Source organism: Podospora pseudocomata, chromosome 4 (genome assembly GCF_035222375.1).
Source record: "Podospora pseudocomata strain CBS 415.72m chromosome 4, whole genome shotgun sequence".
NCBI lineage: Eukaryota > Fungi > Ascomycota > Sordariomycetes > Sordariales > Podosporaceae > Podospora > Podospora pseudocomata.
Window position 1 is genome coordinate 1,344,565 of NC_085888.1, and position 20,118 is coordinate 1,364,682.

The window sequence follows — 20,118 nt, forward strand, 5'->3', positions numbered from 1 at the left end:
CACACGGAGCCTTGTAGCACTCTCTTTTTACCTGTTCGGGCAGAGTCCCTTGCGTTCGTTTTTGCTGTTCCACAGCTACCTATCTCAGCTAATCCTTATGGAGAGAGATACGGTCCTTAGTTTTGAATTATTCAAACCAGCTCATCTCTGACAATGCCACACCATACTCACTGCTTTTGTGCTTTCCTTTCCATCTCGCTTACAGCATCCCGCCCACCCACCGCTCCAAAACCACCCCATAGACAAATCTCCAAGCATGCTTGAATCCCTAGTGCAGTTGGGCAGGCGGTCTGCATATACCTAACACCAAAATCGCGCTGCAACGAACTTCCTATGAACCACTACAAACGCATAAGTGCGTAGTTATTCAGCATGCCATATATATTCCCTTTACCGGGTGGGTTAACTATACGTCGGTCCGTAGGTGGGACTTACTGAGATATTATTCTCGTTTAGAGAGGATAGTGATTCGATCGTGCCATCGTACACGAAGCATGTTTGTATTTACTAAATAGTAGCAGTTGGAAAGGTGAGAAACCCGGGAAGTTAGATATGTAGATAAGGAAAGACTTGGATATGACAAGAGACAGTGATTAGAGCTATCGTGGATAGCCCTGTACGAAGATTTCTTTAGATCCTATATTAGATGAATCGTCCACTTCCCCAGCTGGCCTTCTACACCCGCACTATAATTCTCTCACTGCGATTGGCTTCCACTCCTGAATCGGCCCATCCGATGGAACCAGCCATACCACACCACCATCCCAGCCATCGTACATCCCTCTCTCTCCGCTCGCAGCCTGTCCATCATCCGGCAAAGCGACCCCGGCATCCACAATTATTCGACTTACCTCTCTCATTTTCTCCTCAGTAATCGGTACATCACCGCTGTTTCCCACACGGCATGCATGTCAGCCATTCGCTATCCCTATGCAAAAAAGACTAAAACAAGCGATAAAGACTTACTACATCAAGCTAACATGCGGCCCAAACTGCTTCCTCCACCACTCCAACCATTCCTTCGTCTTCTCGCCCCGTTCGTCCTCTTCCCCAAACACTCCCCTCGCCCTCGAAATCCCCGCAAGGTATTTGACGCCCTCGTACCCGACAGATATGTAACACCGCCTATAGAAAACATCCTGACTCTTCACCTTGCAGAAACGGACCTTGACGTGTTCGGCAGAAGGGAAGGGGATCGAGTCGAGCCATGCTTGTGGGTCGGACGCGTACACAGAGGGAGGGATATCACTGGTCAGGGTCATGTGGGGGGAGAAGTAGTGCGGTTTGACTTTAGGAGATGATGCAGCTTCGGAGGGGCACTTGGAGGGGAGGGTCGAACTGATGAGCTTCGTGAGGATGGAGTAGAGGGGATGCGTCAGTGGAGGCAGAAGCCAAAGGGAAGAGCCAGGCATTGTGAGAGGCTTGCGGTTATGGAAGTAAAAAGAGTTAATTACGCAGTTGAGTTGTCCGAAAACGGTGTTGTTCTTGGTGTCGTTGATGACGCGGGATGAGGTTAAAGGCGGGGTCGGCTCTGCAAGGTGTTGCCCCCTGTCACCTGCGGGCCGGGCCAGCCTCCACAAGATGCCAAGAGATTGACCCCTCAATACCCACCGACCAACTTCACCCTTTCACTACACACCCCCGCTGTAGGTTCTTATCGACGATACTCTTGTACGCGTCTTGTTTAAATCGGGCATGCAAAATGAGACATTCTACCCCTGGGTCTCGGCGCTACCTGAGATTCCGGCTCTGATTCCAGTCGTGAATATGGTTTTGGGTGTAGTCTTTTAAGTAGGAATGCCCATTCCCTTCAGTTCAATCCTCACGGGTTAGAGCTAGGGTTTTCGGTTGGGGTTGCAATTTTTCCAATGTGTTTAGTCGAATCTAGCTTGTGGGCAGACCTCTGGGAGAGCTGGCCTGAGCGGTAGAATCCTAAATGTTGGAAGCAGTGGATGCATTTAATGATGAAACGAGCTGAAAAGCAGGCTTAAAAACGCTTGATTCTGGTAAATACCTAACGTGCGTGATAAGCGAGTGACACAGACAAGCGAGCGACACACTTTCCACCACCCCACCATAACTATCCTCAATTATACAACCACAACACTAGGAAACTACAATAACTGAATTAGAAATAGATGAATCAGATGATCCTGCAGCCTCCTTGCAGGTGCGTACATTATGGCCTGGCTTACCGCACACGCCACAGCACTGAATCTTCGGACGAGACCCCCTTGCACCACCACCACTTTGTCGATCTTCCTGGATTACCTGCTCACCTACAGCCTTCTGATCCAGTAGATCCTGTGCCTCTTGTACAGTAAGTGACCCTCCAAGCCTCACGCGTGTTTTTTTTTGGCTCTCCGTCTCTTACTAAGCTCCTCATTGGCCTTGCGTAGCGAAGAGACCTCTGCACGGAGAAGAGCCACCTGGTGCATCACAGCCATTGTACTTTTAGCAAGCTGGTCCACAGCAGCCAACATTGAAGTCGGGGAGCTATTTTGATGATTGGCAATGCGAGTCTTAATAAGCGTTGACTGCGAGTTAGCTTCTTGGGGGTTGTGTGGTGTCTGGAAGATCCAAGGTTGTGGGGTGCCGGGCCGGGAGGTCGGAGGTGTTGGCATACGAAGCTTCACATCCAGCTTGAAAGCACCCTCTCTGGATCGTACGGCACAAGGCCCTCTGGTAGTCGTATCTATGTGTATAACGCGTCTGGAGCTCTGGCTGGCGTTTAACGAAGTTGTGAGCCCAGAGCTTGCCAGCAGGAGGCGCACCGCGTTCGTTGAGCAAATAGTTGGCCATATCTTCCACACTACGCAGTCTTGGTGGAAAATATCGCGTACATAGCTCAATAATATATCGGACAATAGCTTCCTCTTCCGATTGAGTCAGCTTTTTCGAATTGGGTGTTGTATCGCGTCGTACAGGCCGGCTGGCGCGGCGGTGTCTAAGCGTGCTGCGATCGACGTTATACATCTTAGCTGCAGCTGATACACTTAGGTTTTTATTATTTTGAAGAGCTTTAAGGGCTAAGATTATATGGGCTTCCTCTGAAGTAGATGGCATTTTAGATTGTTGAGAAAATTAGGTTTGAGGATGAGGTTACGCGCCGCGCGAAAAAAGTGGTCGCTCGCTTATATTGGTCGCTCGCTTATAACGTACGTTATAGGTTCCAGGTTATAGTTTGTCTTCGATCTTGATATTCAGAATTCTTGCATTCTATGTACCCCATGTCACTTTCTCCCAGAACGGCCCATCAACTCGACCTCTCTGCGCTAGTCCAAAGCCTGATCTCCTATTAAGACCAGTTGCGTTGGGGTGCGACCTCAAGGTGACCCATTAAAAGCTCAGCACCCTCATTCGGGCCCGACCCACATGTCCCCAGATCTGCTGCGCCGCACCACTGTTATGAAAAGCTCGGCGATAATCAGACCAGAGGGAGGCCACCAAGAAGCCAGGGCCAAAAATTCCATGCGGCGTGACTAACACAAGACGCCCTTCGGAGTCAGCCTAGTTGTGCTCTGCCAGTCCAACGAATGACCTCCACAAGGCCATCTCAAGTGACCTGCAAATCAAGCGATGCAAAACAGGTCGGCAGAAAAACCTGGAAAACAAGAAAAAGTGCTGTTGATTCCGAGTTCCGGATGACCTGACAGGATGTTATATACAGCCACGATAGACTTTTGTTTTCCTTTGCTGGACATATTTTACTCAACTCATTTTGTGTACCAGTCGAAACATATCAGCTACGCACTTTTTAATCTCGTCATAACAACACAATCGCCATTACATAACCAAGTCATACACTCTAAATAATCATGCCAACAACACACCTCGGCACCAAGGGGCAACCCCTGATCGCAGCAAAGTTAGCATTAGGGACCAACAATCAAAATTCACAACCTCAAGCAGATGCCTACATAGCCCATACGGTCCTATCCAAGGGCTACGTAGCATACCGAGCAACTCTGACGAACTGGCTACCTAATTACCAATATTTACATCGAGCTCCCTGTCTCGAAGTCCCAGTTAACGGTGGCGAACATTGGAGACACGACAACCAGTCACAAGTCAAGCGAGATACTACGCTCACCCTCTTACCGCACAAGCGCCTTGTTGTCTCCGAGGACTTTCCCCTAGGTAGCCCCTGGCCGAGCAATTGCGCCGCGAAGAAAGGCCACTTACGCGATGTCAAGGCTCTCAGCTCAAGTTCATCAAAACTCACAGGAGAGAAGAAAAGGGAGAACAAGGCGGTAAAGGAGACGGTTTGGTGGCTGAAGTTTGACTGTCGGGGTGTGCCGGAGGAAATGAAAGGAGCTATGCAAGAGGAGGATGAAGAGAAAGAACGAGTTAAGCAGCGACAGGCGGAGAAGGCAAGATTTCAGGGTGGGAGAATGGTGCAGAGAGGAAATGCAAAGGTGTGGAGAAAGGAACCTCGATTCAGGGGCAGTGGGAGAGTCGTGACGCTTGATGATCCTGTGAAAGATGTCAAGGAACTGGCCTTTGGAGAGCAAATCCTGCCCAGTGACTTGTGGAGGGAAAACAGACGTTGGAATGCTCCAACTGTCGAGGAGGGTGAGGGAATGAGAATGGAGGATATCATTCGTGAGGAGCCGGCTTATACGATTAGAACAGTACAACGACGTACCCCCAAGAAGAATGTCAAGAAAACGATCAAGAAACGGGTCAGCTTCAAAACCCCGTTGGTGGAAGAGATTCCGTACTTGCAGCCACCTGAGCTCTTGCTACCGGATTCGGCTAGTGATTGTGGGTTGAGCCTGGGATCGGATAGCGGATGTGAATACGATGGTTTCCTCGACTTTTCCGAGGATGAGGCTCAGGGATGGGTGCCTGTTATGGTGCGAGAAGACCAAAAGGAAGAAGAGGAAGGGTGGGTATCCCTTACTGGGTCCTGGATGATGCTTGGCGGAGTGCCAGAGGAAAAGAAGATGGTGAAGTTGTAGGATAGGGAGTGTTGGCACAGAGAGTGATCTCAGTTAGAATAGGTAGATAGGTAGCAATCGCAACAGAGGTACCGAACATGATTGGGAATGAACTATGGGCATACCTCAATTCCGATGAGCCAAGCCTGGCCAGGTGTTTTTATCATGGTCAATGATCGTGTCCAAGCCTTACTCGGAGAATTCAAGCCTCATGGTGACATCGGACGGCAGTCAACTTCTTGACACCTGCCGGTTGAGGTACCGAAAACAACTAAAAAGTCTTACCATCGCGATCTGCCTCAGGGGTTGGGTTGCAGCGAACAAGACCCTGTTGTGTGTCACATGAAAAAGGGCAGCCTATCATAGCGATGAAACAAGCAGTTCCCAGGAGTCGGGGGCAAACTGTGCCCCGCTAATCCTGGAGGCCCCGTCTCATAGGGCGTATCAGATCCAGGGGATCTAGCATCACCAACAAATAAACGCTGTGGATGGCCAACATCCCTGGTATGGCACCCTGACATCCATGCTGCACACAGCCCAACCGATGGGCAGCGTTCAATTCTTCATCTCGACTCAGGGGCACGCCGAGATGCGCGCTTAGCTCCCGTGATGAACAAACAGGATCGGCTGTTGAAAACAAGCTTAATACTTGGGCACCGCCCTACTTTCAATGTAGTTAGAGTAAGATCGGGGTATCTCAACATTGCAAGTGTCGGATGATGGTGTTGTGAAAAGCATCGCCCTCGATCCTTCCTTCCTTCCATTCAAGATATACACAGTCGTTCCTTCCCTTTCAATTCTTTCGTTTCAACCATCAGGCCATGGTTCGCCTGCACCTTCCTTTCGCTACTGCCTTGGCGCACAGCATTTCTGCTCTTGCTAGCGCGATTCCACATGTTTCGCCCAACACCATCATTGACACTCGCGACGTGAGCTCATCATCCATCGAAGACACAGTCTTGGCAAAACCCAACACTGTCATCCTGAAGCCCATTCGGTTTCCTCGCCCGGTAAATACCAGACGTGAGCTCCGAGCTGCCTTTTCGCTCAAGTCCGAAGAGACTCTTTACTGGTCTGGCGAGGACGGCACCATCGCCAAGCTTCGCATCGAAACCGCCGGCGAAAACGAAAATCTCGTGAACCTCGAGCTCATCGACGACCTCATCACCCAAGTCAGCTGTCCCCAGACCGACGGCGAGTTGAAGCTTACCTTTTCCAAGGAAGCCGACTTTGACGAAGCGGAAGATATATGGCAGTGGGTCAACAAGAAGCCTGACAACCACTTCTTCCTGCTTGTTGGTGATGGTGCTTGTGGCAACAACACCGAGCGTATCATCTACAATGTCACTGGGCTGATCTATAATGACGAGAAGGAAACTGTTATCTTGAGTGTCGAGCAAACAACGTGGAAGAAAGCGGCACATACTTTTGACTTGACCGTCGGCCGGCCGGCGGTCCCTCCCAGTGAGATTGAAAAGAGGCAGTTCTTCAAGGATGCGTGGAACAAAATCAAAGATGGGTTTACTAAGGTCGGAGAAAAGATCAAGGAGACCGCCGACAAGGTCATCGGGAAAGCTAAGGAGAAGGTCGAGGAGATTCCAGCTGTTACCGTTCCTGTGCTAGGTGAGGTGAACCCGTTCGACCCAGCTTTTAACCCCGATTTCTCGATTCCGTTCGAGTCGAATCTCACGGCAAAGACGATCTCGCTCTCTCGGGACCAAATCGACGCTTCAGCTACATGCATCAGCTGCTTTACGACCGGGTCATTGCTCATTGAGGCAAGGTTCGCGGCCAAGGCGTTCAAGCTATCCGAGGCCAACGTGGAGATCTCTTTGTCCGACGAGCTGGCGGCCACTGCCATTGTTGCTCTGAAGGCGCAAGGCAGTGTGTTGAACGGGGCTGCCTTGTCACAGAGTATTCCGATATTTGAGTACTCGCCTGCGGGTATTGCTATACCTGGTGTGCTCACTCTGGGCCCAACAGTGGCTATCTCTTTAGGTGCTGAGCTTGGTGAGCTGAAGGGGAGTCTTGGCGTCACCCTTGGGGGCACGGCTAGCCTGCCCAAGGGATCAACTGCCAAGCTTGACTTTTTGAATGAGGCCAGAATGAGTAAGAGCGGTTGGGAGATCACGTTTGAGGAGCAGCCCCTGAAGGTGGATGCAAATGTTGAAGCTCGCGCTTCGGCTTTCCTTAAGGGCTCGATCGGGATGGAAGTCAGTGTTGTTGGTAAGTAAACAGTTCTCTCCACTGGTGTGAAGATATCATCTCAGCTAACACTTTTATAGAAACGGGCTTTGCTGCTGAGTTGACTGTGAAAGCGCCAACTTTGTCTGCGTCTTTAAAGACAATCACTTGTTTGTCTGCCCTTCCCCAAGAGACGCTGATTCACGATTGGCTTTGACTAACATGGTGGGCAGCTGCGACTTGCACGGCTTGTGGAGGCTTTCAGAACGGCTTCCAGGGTAGTCTCAATCTTGGGGCATCGGTGGGTGTCGGCCTGACAAGGAAGAGTTCCGGAGCAGATGTACCATTATGGAACATGAATTTTGGAGTGAGTTTCCCTTATTGTCTGGCATTGATCAGTGATAGCTGATTCGTTAATAGGAAACCAACACTTTGGATCTTGCCGGATTCTGTGAGGGTTTTGGGCCACAGGGAAATCGGTGTCTGGCTATCATCTGAGATACTTGTCAATTCATCCACCTCATCATTATTGCATCCAATTCAAGGCAGACCTCTGGTGATTCTCTCTATTCTAGAGCCTTGTCTTGCGGCTCTTGCCAAGCATCTTGTTGGTGCAGTAAACTGGGGCGGTGCTATTACCTGCATATTTCGCCAACAGTTGATGCCCAACTGGACCAGGTGACCAACCAGAGTATTGCAATATTTATCGAGGATAAGCCTCAAGGTCTGCCTTCAACGGATATGTGGCTATGCAGCTGACTGGGCGGTAGGATTGCAGATGCATATGCATCGAGTGCTAGCGGGAAGACGGCCACATGAGCCTGGTCGAGGCACATATACCTTGCACATCAGCCTCCTACATCACCACTTGAGTTCTGGTTTTGGACTATTCTTTTGCAAATCTTTGGTACCTTTGACAACATGCTCGATCTGGTTACATCTATTGCTAGCTTCGCCTACCAGACCTTTTTGATCTACAACGGCCTGGGAGATGATGCCAAAGATCTCGCGAAAGAGATCAAAAGTATCTCAGGGAAAACAAGCACATGTAAAAAGGTCTATGAGCGGGTCTATTCAGGGGCGATTCGGGTCTCCTTCCCCGAGCAGTTGCAGCGAAGATTGATTACCAGTTTGGAAAGATGTCAGAAGACGTTGTCAGAAGCTGAGGAGAAGTCAAACAAGCTTCTCAAAAGTCGAAGCCGCATACTCCTCCAAGTTCTAGACCCCGATGAGGTGAAAAGGTTGAGGGACAATTTGCGGTCGAGAGACAAAGACCTGCGATCAGTTGTGGAGGACATCCACCTGTAAGTTGCTTTTTCTTCTGGCCAGTGTTATTTTTTCTTTCATCTATTCCAGTGAGAGGTCTTGGCTATATGATACTTCATACCTACATCATGCAAGGGCAACCGTCCGCTGACATCGGGTGCTCAAAACAGGGAGATAGGCGCCCAAACACTCAAAGACGTGCGCCAAATAAAAGACATGTCCTACCAGACCAAGAATATCTCCCGCCAAGCAAGAGACACGGCCGACCAAACAAAAAGAATGACCTCCAAATTACAAAGTGACGTCCAAAAAAACGGCACCGTAGCCTGCCAAACACAGGCCACTGTCCTCAATATCGAATCCCAACTCAAAAAACTCATCAAGGCATCCTGCGCACCGAGTCCAGGACGCAATTTGCAGATTGGGTTCCGCCATTGGTGAGGACACTTTTGCTCAACGGTGAGAGCGTCGACAAGCGACAACTGCCTAACAGATACACTGCTCTACAAAATGCTTGTAGTGACCCCGATCAATCCGACAACAAAATTGCTCTTGTCAGCTTCCTGCTCGATGAGGGGGCTGATCCAAAGCTTACCACTGAAGGTGCTCAGTCAACATCCCTACACCTCGCTGCCTACAACAACAACGTGAAAGCACTGAAGGCTATTAAGAGAAGCTTGGTGCCGGAGGACGACGGACCTGCTGATGCCAAGACACTCGCAGCTCGAGCTACAAAGCTTCCTGTATTCACCAAGGAACAAGAGGTGACGACACTACCCCGTCGACCTTCAACTTCGATGAGTACGGTGTTAACCGTGCAGCGCTATAGACGTCACAAAAAGGAATGGAAGAGTCTCCTATATAAGGCCAACAAGAACGGTAGGAATGTCCTTCACATGGTTGCTTGGGGGGCAGCACCTGAGGCGGCCGAGTTTTTGGTTAGCGAGATTGTGAGAGAGAGGCTAAGTGAGCGGTTGGTTAGGGAGCAGGACGACAAGGGAAGAACGCCTTGGGATGTCTTGTCTGGAAAATTTTTCAGGGGGGATAAGGATGGAAGAGTGTTCAGGAAGATGAAGACTGCGTTAGAAAAGGCGGGTGCCCACTTGGCTGCAGCTCAAGAGAAGGAGCTAGCAAAGGAGGTACAGGCTAAGGCGATACCTCAAGTCGACGAGCAACATGAAGGTACAAAGAATGCGTCAAAGACCACTCCACGCCAGCAACCACGCCGGAGCCCGCCTCGAAGCAGGTCTGAGGTTCGATCTCCACAGAAGCACGAGGAATGTGGTCGGAATACAACCCCAGACTCAGGTCAACAACAGAATGACCAAAGCCATCTCAAATATCCAGATCGTAGAGATGATGACCGGTCACTGGGAAAGAGCGACAGCTGCCGTGGAAGATCCAAGGCACTTACGAAGGACGCCAGCCAGAACAGGACCAACAGACAACGGTCGAACAGTCCACAGGTCGCCAGACAGGATGTGCGCACAAATAAGATTTCGAGTCACAAAGTGACACCTGACACTGGTAGGAGCGACAAAGCGGCCGGTGAGAAACAAAAACCCAGAAAGAATACACCAAAACCTCGAGGTTTTCATTCAAGCCAGATGAACAAGCCACCACCAAGTCGAGATACTAGAGCAGCCAATTTACCGCCCCCCGTGAACCAGAGGAGCAGGTCCCCAAATACCTTGCCTGATTTGAAGCAAGATGCCAAATGCAAGATGCGTCCAGTGTCATCTCAAAGTGAAAGCCAAAAGAAGCCTAAGAGTAGAGTCTCCACGGGCGAGGTCAGAAAAAGCACGAGGAGTGCTGGGCGGGATACAGCATCCAGAAATGGGGCTAACAGCGAGAAAAGAGGTGCTGCTCGGAATAAACAAGACTTAGGTGGTGATCTTTGGAATCAAGTGTTGCCGTCAAAGGACAGTCTTGAAGAAGCAGGTCCTCAGTTTGGTCAGATGCTACAGACTGAACCTCTTATCAAGAAGTGGTTGGACAGTGTTCAAGTTAATTGTGGCTTTTATTGATGAGTTGGACTTGGAATAGCCTACCTAGGAATAAAAGATGAAAGATCCCTAGATGTTAATTGAATCTGAGTGTGCACACAACCAACATTATAGAGAAAATATGACCTTCAAAGCTATAATTGGTGTGCTGAAGGCTCTCGGCTTTCTTTGTAGCGTTTTATATTTCTTGTCCTTATTGTAGCATGAAGCATGAAGCGTGTGGTCAGAGTAGTTTCAGGAGTAAGAAAAGGCCTCCAAAGGGAAGTGAGGCTCTGCTGCCAAAGGGGGGGCGGGGAGCGCAGTCGTGTTGATCCCCTATCATGTCAGCACAATGAGCCGCAAACATGCTGCTCAAGGGCCAACTGAATCCGACCTTGAGGCTGTCTCCACATTCGCGAGGGCAATCTGTGGGAGTCTAAATCGCAAATCATCTTCGGATTGCAACCGCTACCCCCGTCCAATCCTCAATCCACTCTCGCCCACCTTAACTCAAGGCCATCTTTGCCGTTTGTCCTTCAGCACAGAAATCACTCACAGTCAAATCACACAATGTTGGATCAAATCATCATCTTGCAGGATTCCGCCCAGCGGCTCTCGACGACCTACAACAGCCTGACCTACCGTGTCCTATGCAGTGATAACAGTTTCAGAGATCTTGCCAATAGCATCAAGGCCGTCTCCGTGGCACTAGACTCCTGCAGAGGCCTTCTTGAACAGCTCAGGTCTGGTACTACCAGCATCCCTATAACCACTGATCTCTCCCCGCGACTTGAGGCGAACCTTGAGGAATGCAAGGTGGCATTTGCGGACGCCAATGAGAAGGCATAAAAGATGATGCCCCAGCAAGGTTTCACAAAGCTGTGTTGTACGGCAGCGAGGATTTTGGTAATACTTGATGATATTGTTAAGTACTCGAACAAACAACTCTAAAGAGCAAAACCTTTCCCTTATCCTTTCCATATATGTGGGCACCAGGGCCGAAGCCCTAGAGCAACCTGATTGCCAGTCCCACAGGAGTATTGCTCCCACAAGCTGTCTGAGATATATCAACTTGCTGAGATGCATCAGTTGACGAGTCGGTTGTATGCGAGGGAACGGGAGATTTATCGGGTTGTTCAGGCTGTTAGGTTGTATGTGATCCTCCAAACCTCCATGTCTATACCAGTTTCACGGAAGGTTTGTGTACTGACGCGCCGTCGACAACATCTAGACAAATAGTCTCACCGCTCCTACAAACTCCCCAGAACATCCTCTCCAACGCGCGACAGCCATTCGGTCAACCTCTCCCAATCCGAGGTATCCAACCCGGCCTTAAATTCCAACCCCAGAGATTCCAATGGCAATTCAACACGCCCAACATCAACGAAAAGTCCCCAGAACCGGGCGCACCGCCCTCCACGACATGTGCACCACCACCGGGAAAAGCACCAAGACCACCACCGTCATCGAGTCCCTCCTAGAAAAAGGGGCCGACCCAACCGCCACGCTGAACGCGGCCTCTTCTCAGTTAACAGCCATATACCTCGCGTCGTATCACAACAACGTGGCCGCGCTGGAAGCCATCAAAGAAAGCATGACAACTACCAGAACATTTACATACACGCCTCAATATCAAATAAACACCCGATACACCCAATTCCAGCCCACCAATTACACCGGCCAGTGGAAATAGAAAAATCCGCTCAAACAAAATGATTTCCGGGGTATGACCCCCCTTCATTGGGCGGCTACTGGTGTCTGTCCTGGGGCGATAGAGTTCTCACTCAAAGAGGTGGAGGACGCCGGGTTGAGGCAGGAGGTGATCGATAGCAAGGATAGAGAGGGGAGGACGGCATTGCTTGTTGTGGGGCTGGGGTGTAATAAGCTTGGGGATAAAGACGCGGTGACAGAGATTGCAAAGGCTCTCGTGAAGGCGGGGGCGAGCCCTGATGTGGCGGATTAGAGGGGGCAGACGCCGAGGGCGATGCTGACCGATCTTGAGATTGAGAAGCCTGCTTTTCCAAAGAAGGAGTAGCAGACATATGGTGTTGCCGGGGGATACTATCAGGGTTATGGTGGTCATCAAGGTTACATGTATAAGGGATATTAAGGAGGGGGGCAGCAAAGTGATGATTTGCCGGTTTGGGGAGGCACTAGCTACCAAGGAGGTTGGACTAGGTGAGGGCCATAATTCGAGTTGTGAGAAGTTAACTCCAAATTGTATTTTTGAAGCCATCACCAACTTTGTCGTTGAGCTCGGGATGGACGCCACATTGGGGTGAAATTGCCGAGCAAGGGTCCAGTTCTGCTCTCAGCGCTAGCAGGGGCCATTTGCAGATCTTGACCCCACAATCTGGCACTTGACAGGCAGGGGGTTGTCCCCTTGGATTGACTCTTGACGCCGTTCCGCCGAAAAAACTGTGAGGAAATATCTGAAGAGCTAGAGAAAAATATTATGTTCTTGACCAAAACAAACAAACACAAACAAACTAGCAGAGGTATCATAGCTAAGCCGCAACCCATTATCCATCAGCAAATTCCCCAAGTGTCTCGTCATGCACATCGCTCCGTCCGTCTACTGCTTCTGCTCAGGCACAACCATGACCTCCGCAGCTTTATACTGCTCCTGAATCCCATTCTGGCTCTGCTCCCCAGAAGCCCTCAACTCAGCCTCCTTATCCATCTGCACAATATCACAGCACCCGCAGCAGCACGCTAAAGCAACGTCCACCGCGCAGCTCCCCTGAAGGTTGTATTTGGCTCTGAAATCCGCTCTCTGAATTGCCATGGGAAGCCATTGCATGCAGACGGCTGTTGAACCGCAGAAGAGAAGGCACTGGATCTATGTTAACAATCCATCAACGGCAATAATATGACAGAGCCCAAATATACCGAAGTGTTGATAGGCTCATAGCCTCTCAAACTGGCGCTCTTGTTGACCCTGTGATGCGTCCTGCCAAACACCACGCATGGCAAGCACCAAGTCATAAGACATGTCTCGAGCGGTTTGATAAAATTCCAGAAGTTGTGTGTCCATGGCTGGGCGGTGGCCGGCGACTTGGAGTTGAAGTGCTCTGAGGGTGCGGCGAAGACCTTGTTGAACTTATCTTTCCACTCGGCGACGTCGGCGTCGGAGATGGGGCCAGCGGCCTGGGTGGAAGGGGCAGCAGCGGCTTGGGGAGCGGGAGTGGCCATTTTGATAGAATTAGAAAATAAGGTGTATGTCGGTCGGTCGGGTAAAAGGCCGGGTATCTTCGATAGCAAAAAGAGAAGAGAAAGAGCGATGAGAACGACTGGTGGTGAGACTGTTGCTGAGAATGAGATGGAAGAAGGCTGATCAGTGAGAAAGGCATTGTCCCACATCTTATACACCATCAACATATGTGACCCTGACGTCTGATTAAGATGAACTGGGTGACCAACTTGCTGCCAAGACGCCCACATCCCCCATGTGGCTGGCTCTGCGACTTGGCTTTGCTCCTTGCGTGCCCACCCCTCGGGCAGCCACGCAGGTTCCGCCAACAAAATGCCACCGTCTGACCCAAAAGGTCGGGACTAGCCGGGAAAACAGTCCTCGGTTTCTGCAAGTAGGTCGTCTGATTATTGGTCCTCAAGTTGCGAACGAGGAGGGTGGAGATGAACAGGGCTGCCACAGCCTGCTTGGCGAGTGCTTCTTTCTCTACCCCGGACAGGGCTGAGACGCCGGGACTTTGGAGCCAAGTCCAAAAGCATCTAGCGGCTAGGTTCCAACCGAACACCAGGTGGCTAAACCGGATATTTGCTTGGAGGCCTTCTCGAAGTTTGAGATGATGAGCGAGATTTGAGGACGTATAGGTACTCATGGAGAGGATCATTCTGCAAGATAGGCCAAAACCGTCTTATCTCATCGACCACCCTAAATCTGCCCGAATATTGAGATAGCTGCTTAAATTTGGGAGGGCAGGCGACCGGAGAAGAGGCACCAGAAGAAGAGGCTGAACAAAAGGTTTAACAAGGTCAAGCTCAACTAGTTAAACTGCGGTCCCCGTGTCTGGTCGAAGGCTCGGTAGAACTACAAGAGAGCCGCCTCTTAAGGGGCTTTAGGGGCCAGTCCAAGAAATTATTCAGTTACACTGGACAAGGCAGCTTTTTTCTTTCTTCAGTTCACATCGTGGTGGCATACAGAGGTCGCCAAGTAGGTGCTGGCAGTGTGTATCTAAATGGGTAGCCAGCGCATGGCTTCCAATTTGTGTGGACAGGTAACCTGAGAGTTCTGAGAGATATTACCCCAGGGAGTTTGTGAGAGCTTCCGGTATAGTCCAATGTAAAGGCAGGTTACAAAAGAGCAACATCAAGGGATCTATTTCTCAACAAGACTAGGTGACCGATTGGAGTTTGCCCCCCCTGATGAAAGGTTGTCGTCAAGGCCCTTGCAAACGACAGCGTTCTTAGACTGACGATTGAAAGAACACCTCCCATGGTTTTTGTTATACTGGCAGCCTGCACAGGCAATACCAACCTGCGAGTCCACAACACACTCAGCAAATGGCCCAGCCTTGTTCTTACAACGGCCACAGCCCTCTTGGACAATTTGTCCGCTGGTCTGGACAACCAAAGCTATCATATTCGACCAATCGTTCCAATTATAGACACGTTTATTTTCGGACTTGGGCATGGTCGTCCGCAAGCGAGCTGGTCGTCGATACTGCCCGGTGTCCAGTTAGCAAGCAGATTCTTCTTCATTCAGTATGTGGTTATTATGACTTGCCGGCTTTTCTAACATCTCTCTTATCACATAGGTCACTGCCCCCTGTGACTGATTGATGCGCCAGAGTTGCCCAACCTCTTGCTCGTCAAGGATAGCAACCTTGTCTTGTTCCATCTCTGTGTCAGAGTCCTCCTGGGGACTGGTCAACACAAGAGTGGACGAGGAGGTTTCTTGTTGGCTCGACGACCCCCTCTGCATTCCAACCGACAGGGGGTGCAGGGAACCTTGCATTAGGGAACTGGTGCAATGCCTTCGCGCCGGACAGGTATCCCCTTGCCGGGAGAATCGCCCTTTCAGCCGAGTTCCCCTGCATGGCTTAAGACTCCGAGGACTGTGGGAAGGCCCTTGGCTCTGAGGCCTAGATGAGGGTAAAAAGGTCAGAGAAATCGCTCCGCGAACCCTGAGGTGAAGGGCAAGTTTGAGGATGAAGGACTAGATGTACGTACCAATTTCTGATCCGAGTCCAACAGCCCATCTCGCCCCTCTCTCTGTGTTGGCGCTATAGTCTCCGCACGCATGGCTGGCATGGGTCGGCTGTCCCCGGCAGTCCCTTGTGTTCTACCTCATCATTGGTGGCAATGAGAGGCAAAGGAATGTTGAGGCTGCTGCCAACCTCAGCAAGAGAAGGCTGTATCCGACCAAGGCCTTCGAGTCCAGACTCTTTCGAAAATCTCTTTGCATTGTGGCTCATCCTGCTGTGATAACGTTCTACGATGGTAAGACCGTCGTTCCTCAGGTTCCTCTCGGTTGTCGACGCAAGCTCCAGTTCTTCCTCCACGCTGCCTAGTTCCCGTTCCACGCTGAGCAGTTCTCCTTCCGTGCTAGCCAGTTGTGCCTCCAAACTTTTCTTTTGTGCCCCCAGACGTTTCTTTTGGTCTTGCAGACTTCCCTTCTGTGATTTTGCCATGCTCTGCTGTCGATTCATTTCCTCGCAGTCATCGCAAATAGACCGGCCCTCTCTCATTCCTCTCTTCATCTAATTGTGGGACTTCCCTCAGAGTGACCGTGATATTTTCTCAGCCGATCGTGAGTCATGTGGTGCGCGGCGTTTCTGGATCGTGGGCTCACCTCTTTCTTGCTTGATGTCCTGGAATCCATGGGGAGAGGAAGCGATAGCGATAGGTTGGTGATGCTTGGTCCCAAGCTCGTGAAGAATGGGGATGAATGAACAAGATATAAACTCGTGCATCCTCGTCCACGTCAGCTTCGACTCTTTTGCTGCCTCCTTACCAACCTAGATAGGTATGCAGGATCCCGCCACCTTGCCCTTCTGAACGAACCATCGGCGTTGTTAGAGTTCCCGAGTGCTTCCGCCGACAATATCTCTCATGGCAGGCTTCATGCATTGATGCGGCTTGGAACCGGGCCGCGAGGGAAGCCGGCGAGATATGCCAAGCCGGTCTGTTGTGCACACTTCAGGCAGCGGCAAGATTTCATGGGAAATGGCCATCATGGGAGTCAGTCAAAAGATGATAGCTCAAGTCTCTTGTCCACGTCATCTTGTCCGGTGCGGTGTGCCCGTCTTGCGCGGTGCGTGATAGAACACACCTGCTGGCTACTGGCTGCCGGCTGGTTGTGCCATTGGTCAACACGGCAGTGTCTTCATAGCAAACAATACAATACGAGGTGGAGATCCATCTTAGTGCCCCAATGTAGCAGTCCGCTGATGGTGATCCAAGTCTCTCTTAGTCCTAGTTACATGTTTCAGTTGGCGGACAGAATGCGGCTGCCTGGCTGAACCTTTTACGTGTTACCCGACGAAGACGATGGTGTTTCGATTGAAAATACTGAACACAGACAGGCTCGTTGGAAAGACGAAGAAAGAGTATAGATGAATAGGGAATGAACGACCTCAATGGGTCGCTCAGCGGCATCGAACCCAATTTGTGCAGTTTTGCACAGCTCCTTTTCACACCCCACACTCCACACCCAACCACCACGCGGGTTTGGTTACACACCCCCTCCCCCCCCTCCACCTCCCCCCTCCACAAAAAAGAAGAACAGAAAAAGCGGTCCCCGGCGTGCCCCGGCTCGGACGGATGGCAGCACTTATCGAGCCGCCGGGAGCCCGCCGTTTGTTTGGACCCACATGGCTGGAATTGAACGAATGGGCGCTGCAGTTCGATGCAGCTCACCCAACCCTGTTGAGACAGCGCCAGGTTTGCAAGCTGAAGACGCATCAACGAAACGACGAATGCTGCGGCCCTGATGACTTGTTGAAGTTGTCCATGCTCCTGCCTGGTCCTACTTGTCCGCGACTGCCTGTTTCACAAGCCTTCTGTCAAACTTCTTTGATCGCCCACTATGAACAACATGTCCATCAAGCAAGAAGCTGACGATGGCTCCAACGATAGACTGGCCATCTTGGAGAACCATTATATTGAAGGAGTACAAGAGACGGCACCAACAGAGCCTCGAGAAGGCCTCACATGGTGTTGCTGTCCAAATCAAGCCCATGTACGATCGTCTGAAGATGGCAACCCAGAAAGCCGAGAAAGATGCCGAGGAGGTGGGTTCCTGGGACAAGGAGCTGAGGGAAGTCAAAGAGAAGATCTTGCGGCTTGACGAAAAGAAAGCCCGGGCGATGAACTACAAGAAGACAGTTGAGCAGAAAAGAACAAGTCTGCTCTACGGTATTGCCGATTCATTAGCGCTTATGGAATCAGGAAGTCGTGCCATGAACAGCTGCATTGTGGACCAGTACGCAATTGAGATGAGCCCCCAGCCCAGCAGCGCAAATGGCGGGGCCCGAGTTGTGGTCGACATTGACTGCCTCTCTTGGAGGACTTCACGTCGAGGGTCAAGTCCCATGTGGCCTACATGGACTTCTGTACGGACATGGTGCTGAGGCCTGTTGACTTGGGCAACGCTAAAGCGGAGGCGTCCCGTGCTGGCACACCATCGCCGACACCCGACTACAACTATCAGCGTTCCCGGACAGTGCACGAGCACTGCGAGACCGAGAACCGGCGCTGAACCGCCCTCTGGTGAGGAATCGTTGCGCCAAGTGTCGCAGGTGACTTTGAATCTTTTGTGCCCCAATAGCTTCAGTCCAGAGCAGAGACCTGCCGACCTCACCACCGCAGCAGCGGAGGCGCCCCCCGCTGGTACATCGTCGCAAAGTTCAAAAAGCAATTCCAGCGTCGCCAAGCAGAGCACCAGCACAGTTGGACGTAGCAACGAACACTCCATACCAGCCTCCGCCCCTCGCAACCTTAACATCGAATCTTTTTCGCTTCCAGTGAGTACTATTGCCCCCAGTTCGGGATTGTGATCACCAACTGATCTTCTGCTCACTCCAGACATTGCGGTTTCAGCCCGAGGTGAACGGTCCGCCATTCACGATCATCAGATACGGGAGTCGCATGGTCCTGGTGCATCTGGCTCTGGGGAAAATTTGAGATCAGCCAAAAGAATGATGGCGGGACTACGGCGCTCCATCTCTCCGAGTCGTCCCAGTCTCCTATTAGCCTAGGTGTCTCTGAGCATGAGAGTGGCTCAGAGTCTGAACATGTAAGCACAGTTGCCTCTTCTTCTTTTTGACCACTGTCTAGCGACCCTCTTCGGCAGGGACCTTTGTTCCCATTTCTGCTGCCTGTATTCCATCTTTCCTCTTTGCTGCTAGGTTGAAACGCCACCCGTCTTTCTTCTGCCGTATAGCAAAACTGCTTAGGTATTTGGCACCCCACTGACCGTTCTTCTACCCCTTTGCAGGGCCCTACCGAGGACAATTCCCCCCCAACTGCCACCGTTGTTGCCGCCACTGCAACCAATCCCAGATTTGAGCATGATAAAGGATGGAAAGGTCTCGTATATAGGCGAGAAGGCACTTCGTGGGATCTACCATGGCTGCATCAAGAAGAATGCGGTGATGAAGGAGATCTTCTCTCAACAGGTATGCCCGCTTGAACCCAAAGCAATCTGTTCCAGACACCTGGCTAACAAGAAAGCAGTTCATCAGGCCAGCTAAGGTGTGGACGAAACCCGTCGTGGGGGTGGGCGTGAAGAGGGACCACCGTGGCAACCCCATGTACAACTGGCAGCCAAATGCCAACTGTGAGGCTGCCCTCGCACATTCTCGCGGTGATATTGCTCCAGAGCCCTGCGATCGGTGCAGGGAGGGTCAAGGCCGGTTCGCCGAGTGTGTGGTGATGCCGGGCAAGTTCAAAGGTGCCTGTGCGAATTGTCGGTGGGCGGCGAAATACTGGTCGTGTTCTTTCCGAAGGCAGTAGTAGGAAATGGCAGATTGAGATGCTAGGTCCCCAGCTGGATGGTTTCTTTGGTCTGCGACTCTCACTTTTGTTTAATGTTATCGAGGTCGATTGTCCTGGCAAGCAAGGCTGCATCGCGCTGTGAATTCTCGACGTTATGATTGGCTCAAGATATCCAGCCTTGTAAGTGGTTGTCTTGGCGACAGCCGAGGCTCCAGTTCCTACGGTTTTTGACAAGGCTCCCAGACCATTATTGTACCGTTCCTCTGCTCTCACTGTCAGTTATTTTTGTTTATTCGGCTTGACTAGATGGGATATTTATGCTTGTATTGGCGGCGCATAGGCAATAGAAGCCTTGCGGTGACGTTGTTACGCAATAAAGCTCTGAAACAGTGCTCAAGCAAAGTTGTTGGCCCATTGCGCAAAATGATACTGTTTGGCTATCTATGTTGCCTGCAAAGTAAAGAACTGGCCTTGACGAACTGAAAAGATGACACAACATGTAGCCGTGAATTATCCCGTACAGGAGTGAGAGTTACATATGGTGTCTCACCAACCACATCACCATTTTCGCCCTCAACTAAAGCTTTTGAATATAACCTTCTCAAATACCATGCACCGGAAACTTGAGCATGGAGGCGGGGCTTGCATTTGCGCGCAGACAACAACATCAACACCATATAAATGGAGGGGTCCTATCACGCTCGAGCGTACATTTGTACTGCAAATTGAATGAGATAAAACCCTGGGTTTCAGCAGTTGTGGTTGGAAATGTGGTCGAT

General features: G+C 50.9%; 7 protein-coding genes across 7 annotated transcripts; 5 read left to right on the forward strand and 2 right to left on the reverse strand.

Moving 5' to 3' along the window:
• Positions 1-523: 523 nt before the first annotated feature.
• Positions 524-1,500, reverse strand: QC762_403970 (uncharacterized protein). Its single transcript, XM_062889858.1, has 2 exons — positions 967-1,500; positions 524-888 (listed from the first exon to the last, which is right to left on the reverse strand). Exons 1-2 carry the CDS (start codon positions 1,410-1,412, stop codon positions 687-689), a joined length of 648 nt encoding a protein of 215 aa, XP_062743384.1. The 5' UTR covers positions 1,413-1,500; the 3' UTR covers positions 524-686.
• Positions 1,501-3,818: 2,318 nt separating this feature from the next.
• Positions 3,819-4,964, forward strand: QC762_403960 (uncharacterized protein; the record flags this gene model as incomplete). The annotated part of the gene is made up of 1 exon (XM_062889857.1): positions 3,819-4,964. One exon carries the CDS (start codon positions 3,819-3,821, stop codon positions 4,962-4,964), a length of 1,146 nt encoding a protein of 381 aa, XP_062743385.1.
• A 449-nt stretch (positions 4,965-5,413) lies between these two features.
• QC762_403950 (uncharacterized protein) lies at positions 5,414-7,344 on the forward strand (the record flags this gene model as incomplete). Its single annotated transcript, XM_062889856.1, has 2 exons — positions 5,414-7,169; positions 7,229-7,344. The coding sequence occupies exons 1-2, from the start codon at positions 5,765-5,767 to the stop codon at positions 7,342-7,344; spliced, it is 1,521 nt and encodes a 506-aa protein (XP_062743386.1). The 5' UTR covers positions 5,414-5,764.
• Positions 7,345-8,048: 704 nt separating this feature from the next.
• On the forward strand, positions 8,049-9,645 carry QC762_403940 (uncharacterized protein; the record flags this gene model as incomplete). The annotated part of the gene is given in 4 exon segments (XM_062889855.1): positions 8,049-8,431; positions 8,564-8,830; positions 8,914-9,575; positions 9,584-9,645. Coding segments are annotated over 4 exon segments (1,374 nt in total).
• A 3,161-nt stretch (positions 9,646-12,806) lies between these two features.
• Positions 12,807-13,755, reverse strand: QC762_0065340 (uncharacterized protein). The gene is made up of 2 exons (XM_062883671.1): positions 13,271-13,755; positions 12,807-13,214 (listed from the first exon to the last, which is right to left on the reverse strand). The coding sequence occupies exons 1-2, from the start codon at positions 13,751-13,753 to the stop codon at positions 12,954-12,956; spliced, it is 744 nt and encodes a 247-aa protein (XP_062743388.1). The 5' UTR covers positions 13,754-13,755; the 3' UTR covers positions 12,807-12,953.
• A 3,708-nt stretch (positions 13,756-17,463) lies between these two features.
• QC762_403926 (uncharacterized protein) lies at positions 17,464-18,526 on the forward strand (the record flags this gene model as incomplete). The annotated part of the gene is made up of 3 exons (XM_062889854.1): positions 17,464-17,955; positions 18,067-18,366; positions 18,428-18,526. 3 exons carry the CDS (start codon positions 17,464-17,466, stop codon positions 18,524-18,526), a joined length of 891 nt encoding a protein of 296 aa, XP_062743389.1.
• An 86-nt stretch (positions 18,527-18,612) lies between these two features.
• Positions 18,613-19,456, forward strand: QC762_403925 (uncharacterized protein; the record flags this gene model as incomplete). Its single annotated transcript, XM_062889853.1, has 3 exons — positions 18,613-18,638; positions 18,840-19,020; positions 19,079-19,456. 3 exons carry the CDS (start codon positions 18,613-18,615, stop codon positions 19,355-19,357), a joined length of 486 nt encoding a protein of 161 aa, XP_062743390.1. The 3' UTR covers positions 19,358-19,456.
• Between the last annotated feature and the right edge of the window lie 662 nt (positions 19,457-20,118).

Excerpts from the sequence above, each read along its gene's own strand:
- QC762_403970 (XM_062889858.1), bottom strand. The coding sequence starts at position 1,412 with ATGCCTGGCTCTTCCCTTTGGCTTCTGCCTCCACTGACGCATCCCCTC. Across the intron at positions 889-966 it reads CCGCATGTTAGCTTGATGTA|CGGTGATGTACCGATTACTG; the intron begins GTAAGTCTTTAT and ends TGTGGGAAACAG.
- QC762_0065340 (XM_062883671.1), bottom strand. The coding sequence starts at position 13,753 with ATGGTGTATAAGATGTGGGACAATGCCTTTCTCACTGATCAGCCTTCT. Across the intron at positions 13,215-13,270 it reads ATGAGCCTATCAACACTTCG|TGCCTTCTCTTCTGCGGTTC; the intron begins GTATATTTGGGC and ends ACATAGATCCAG.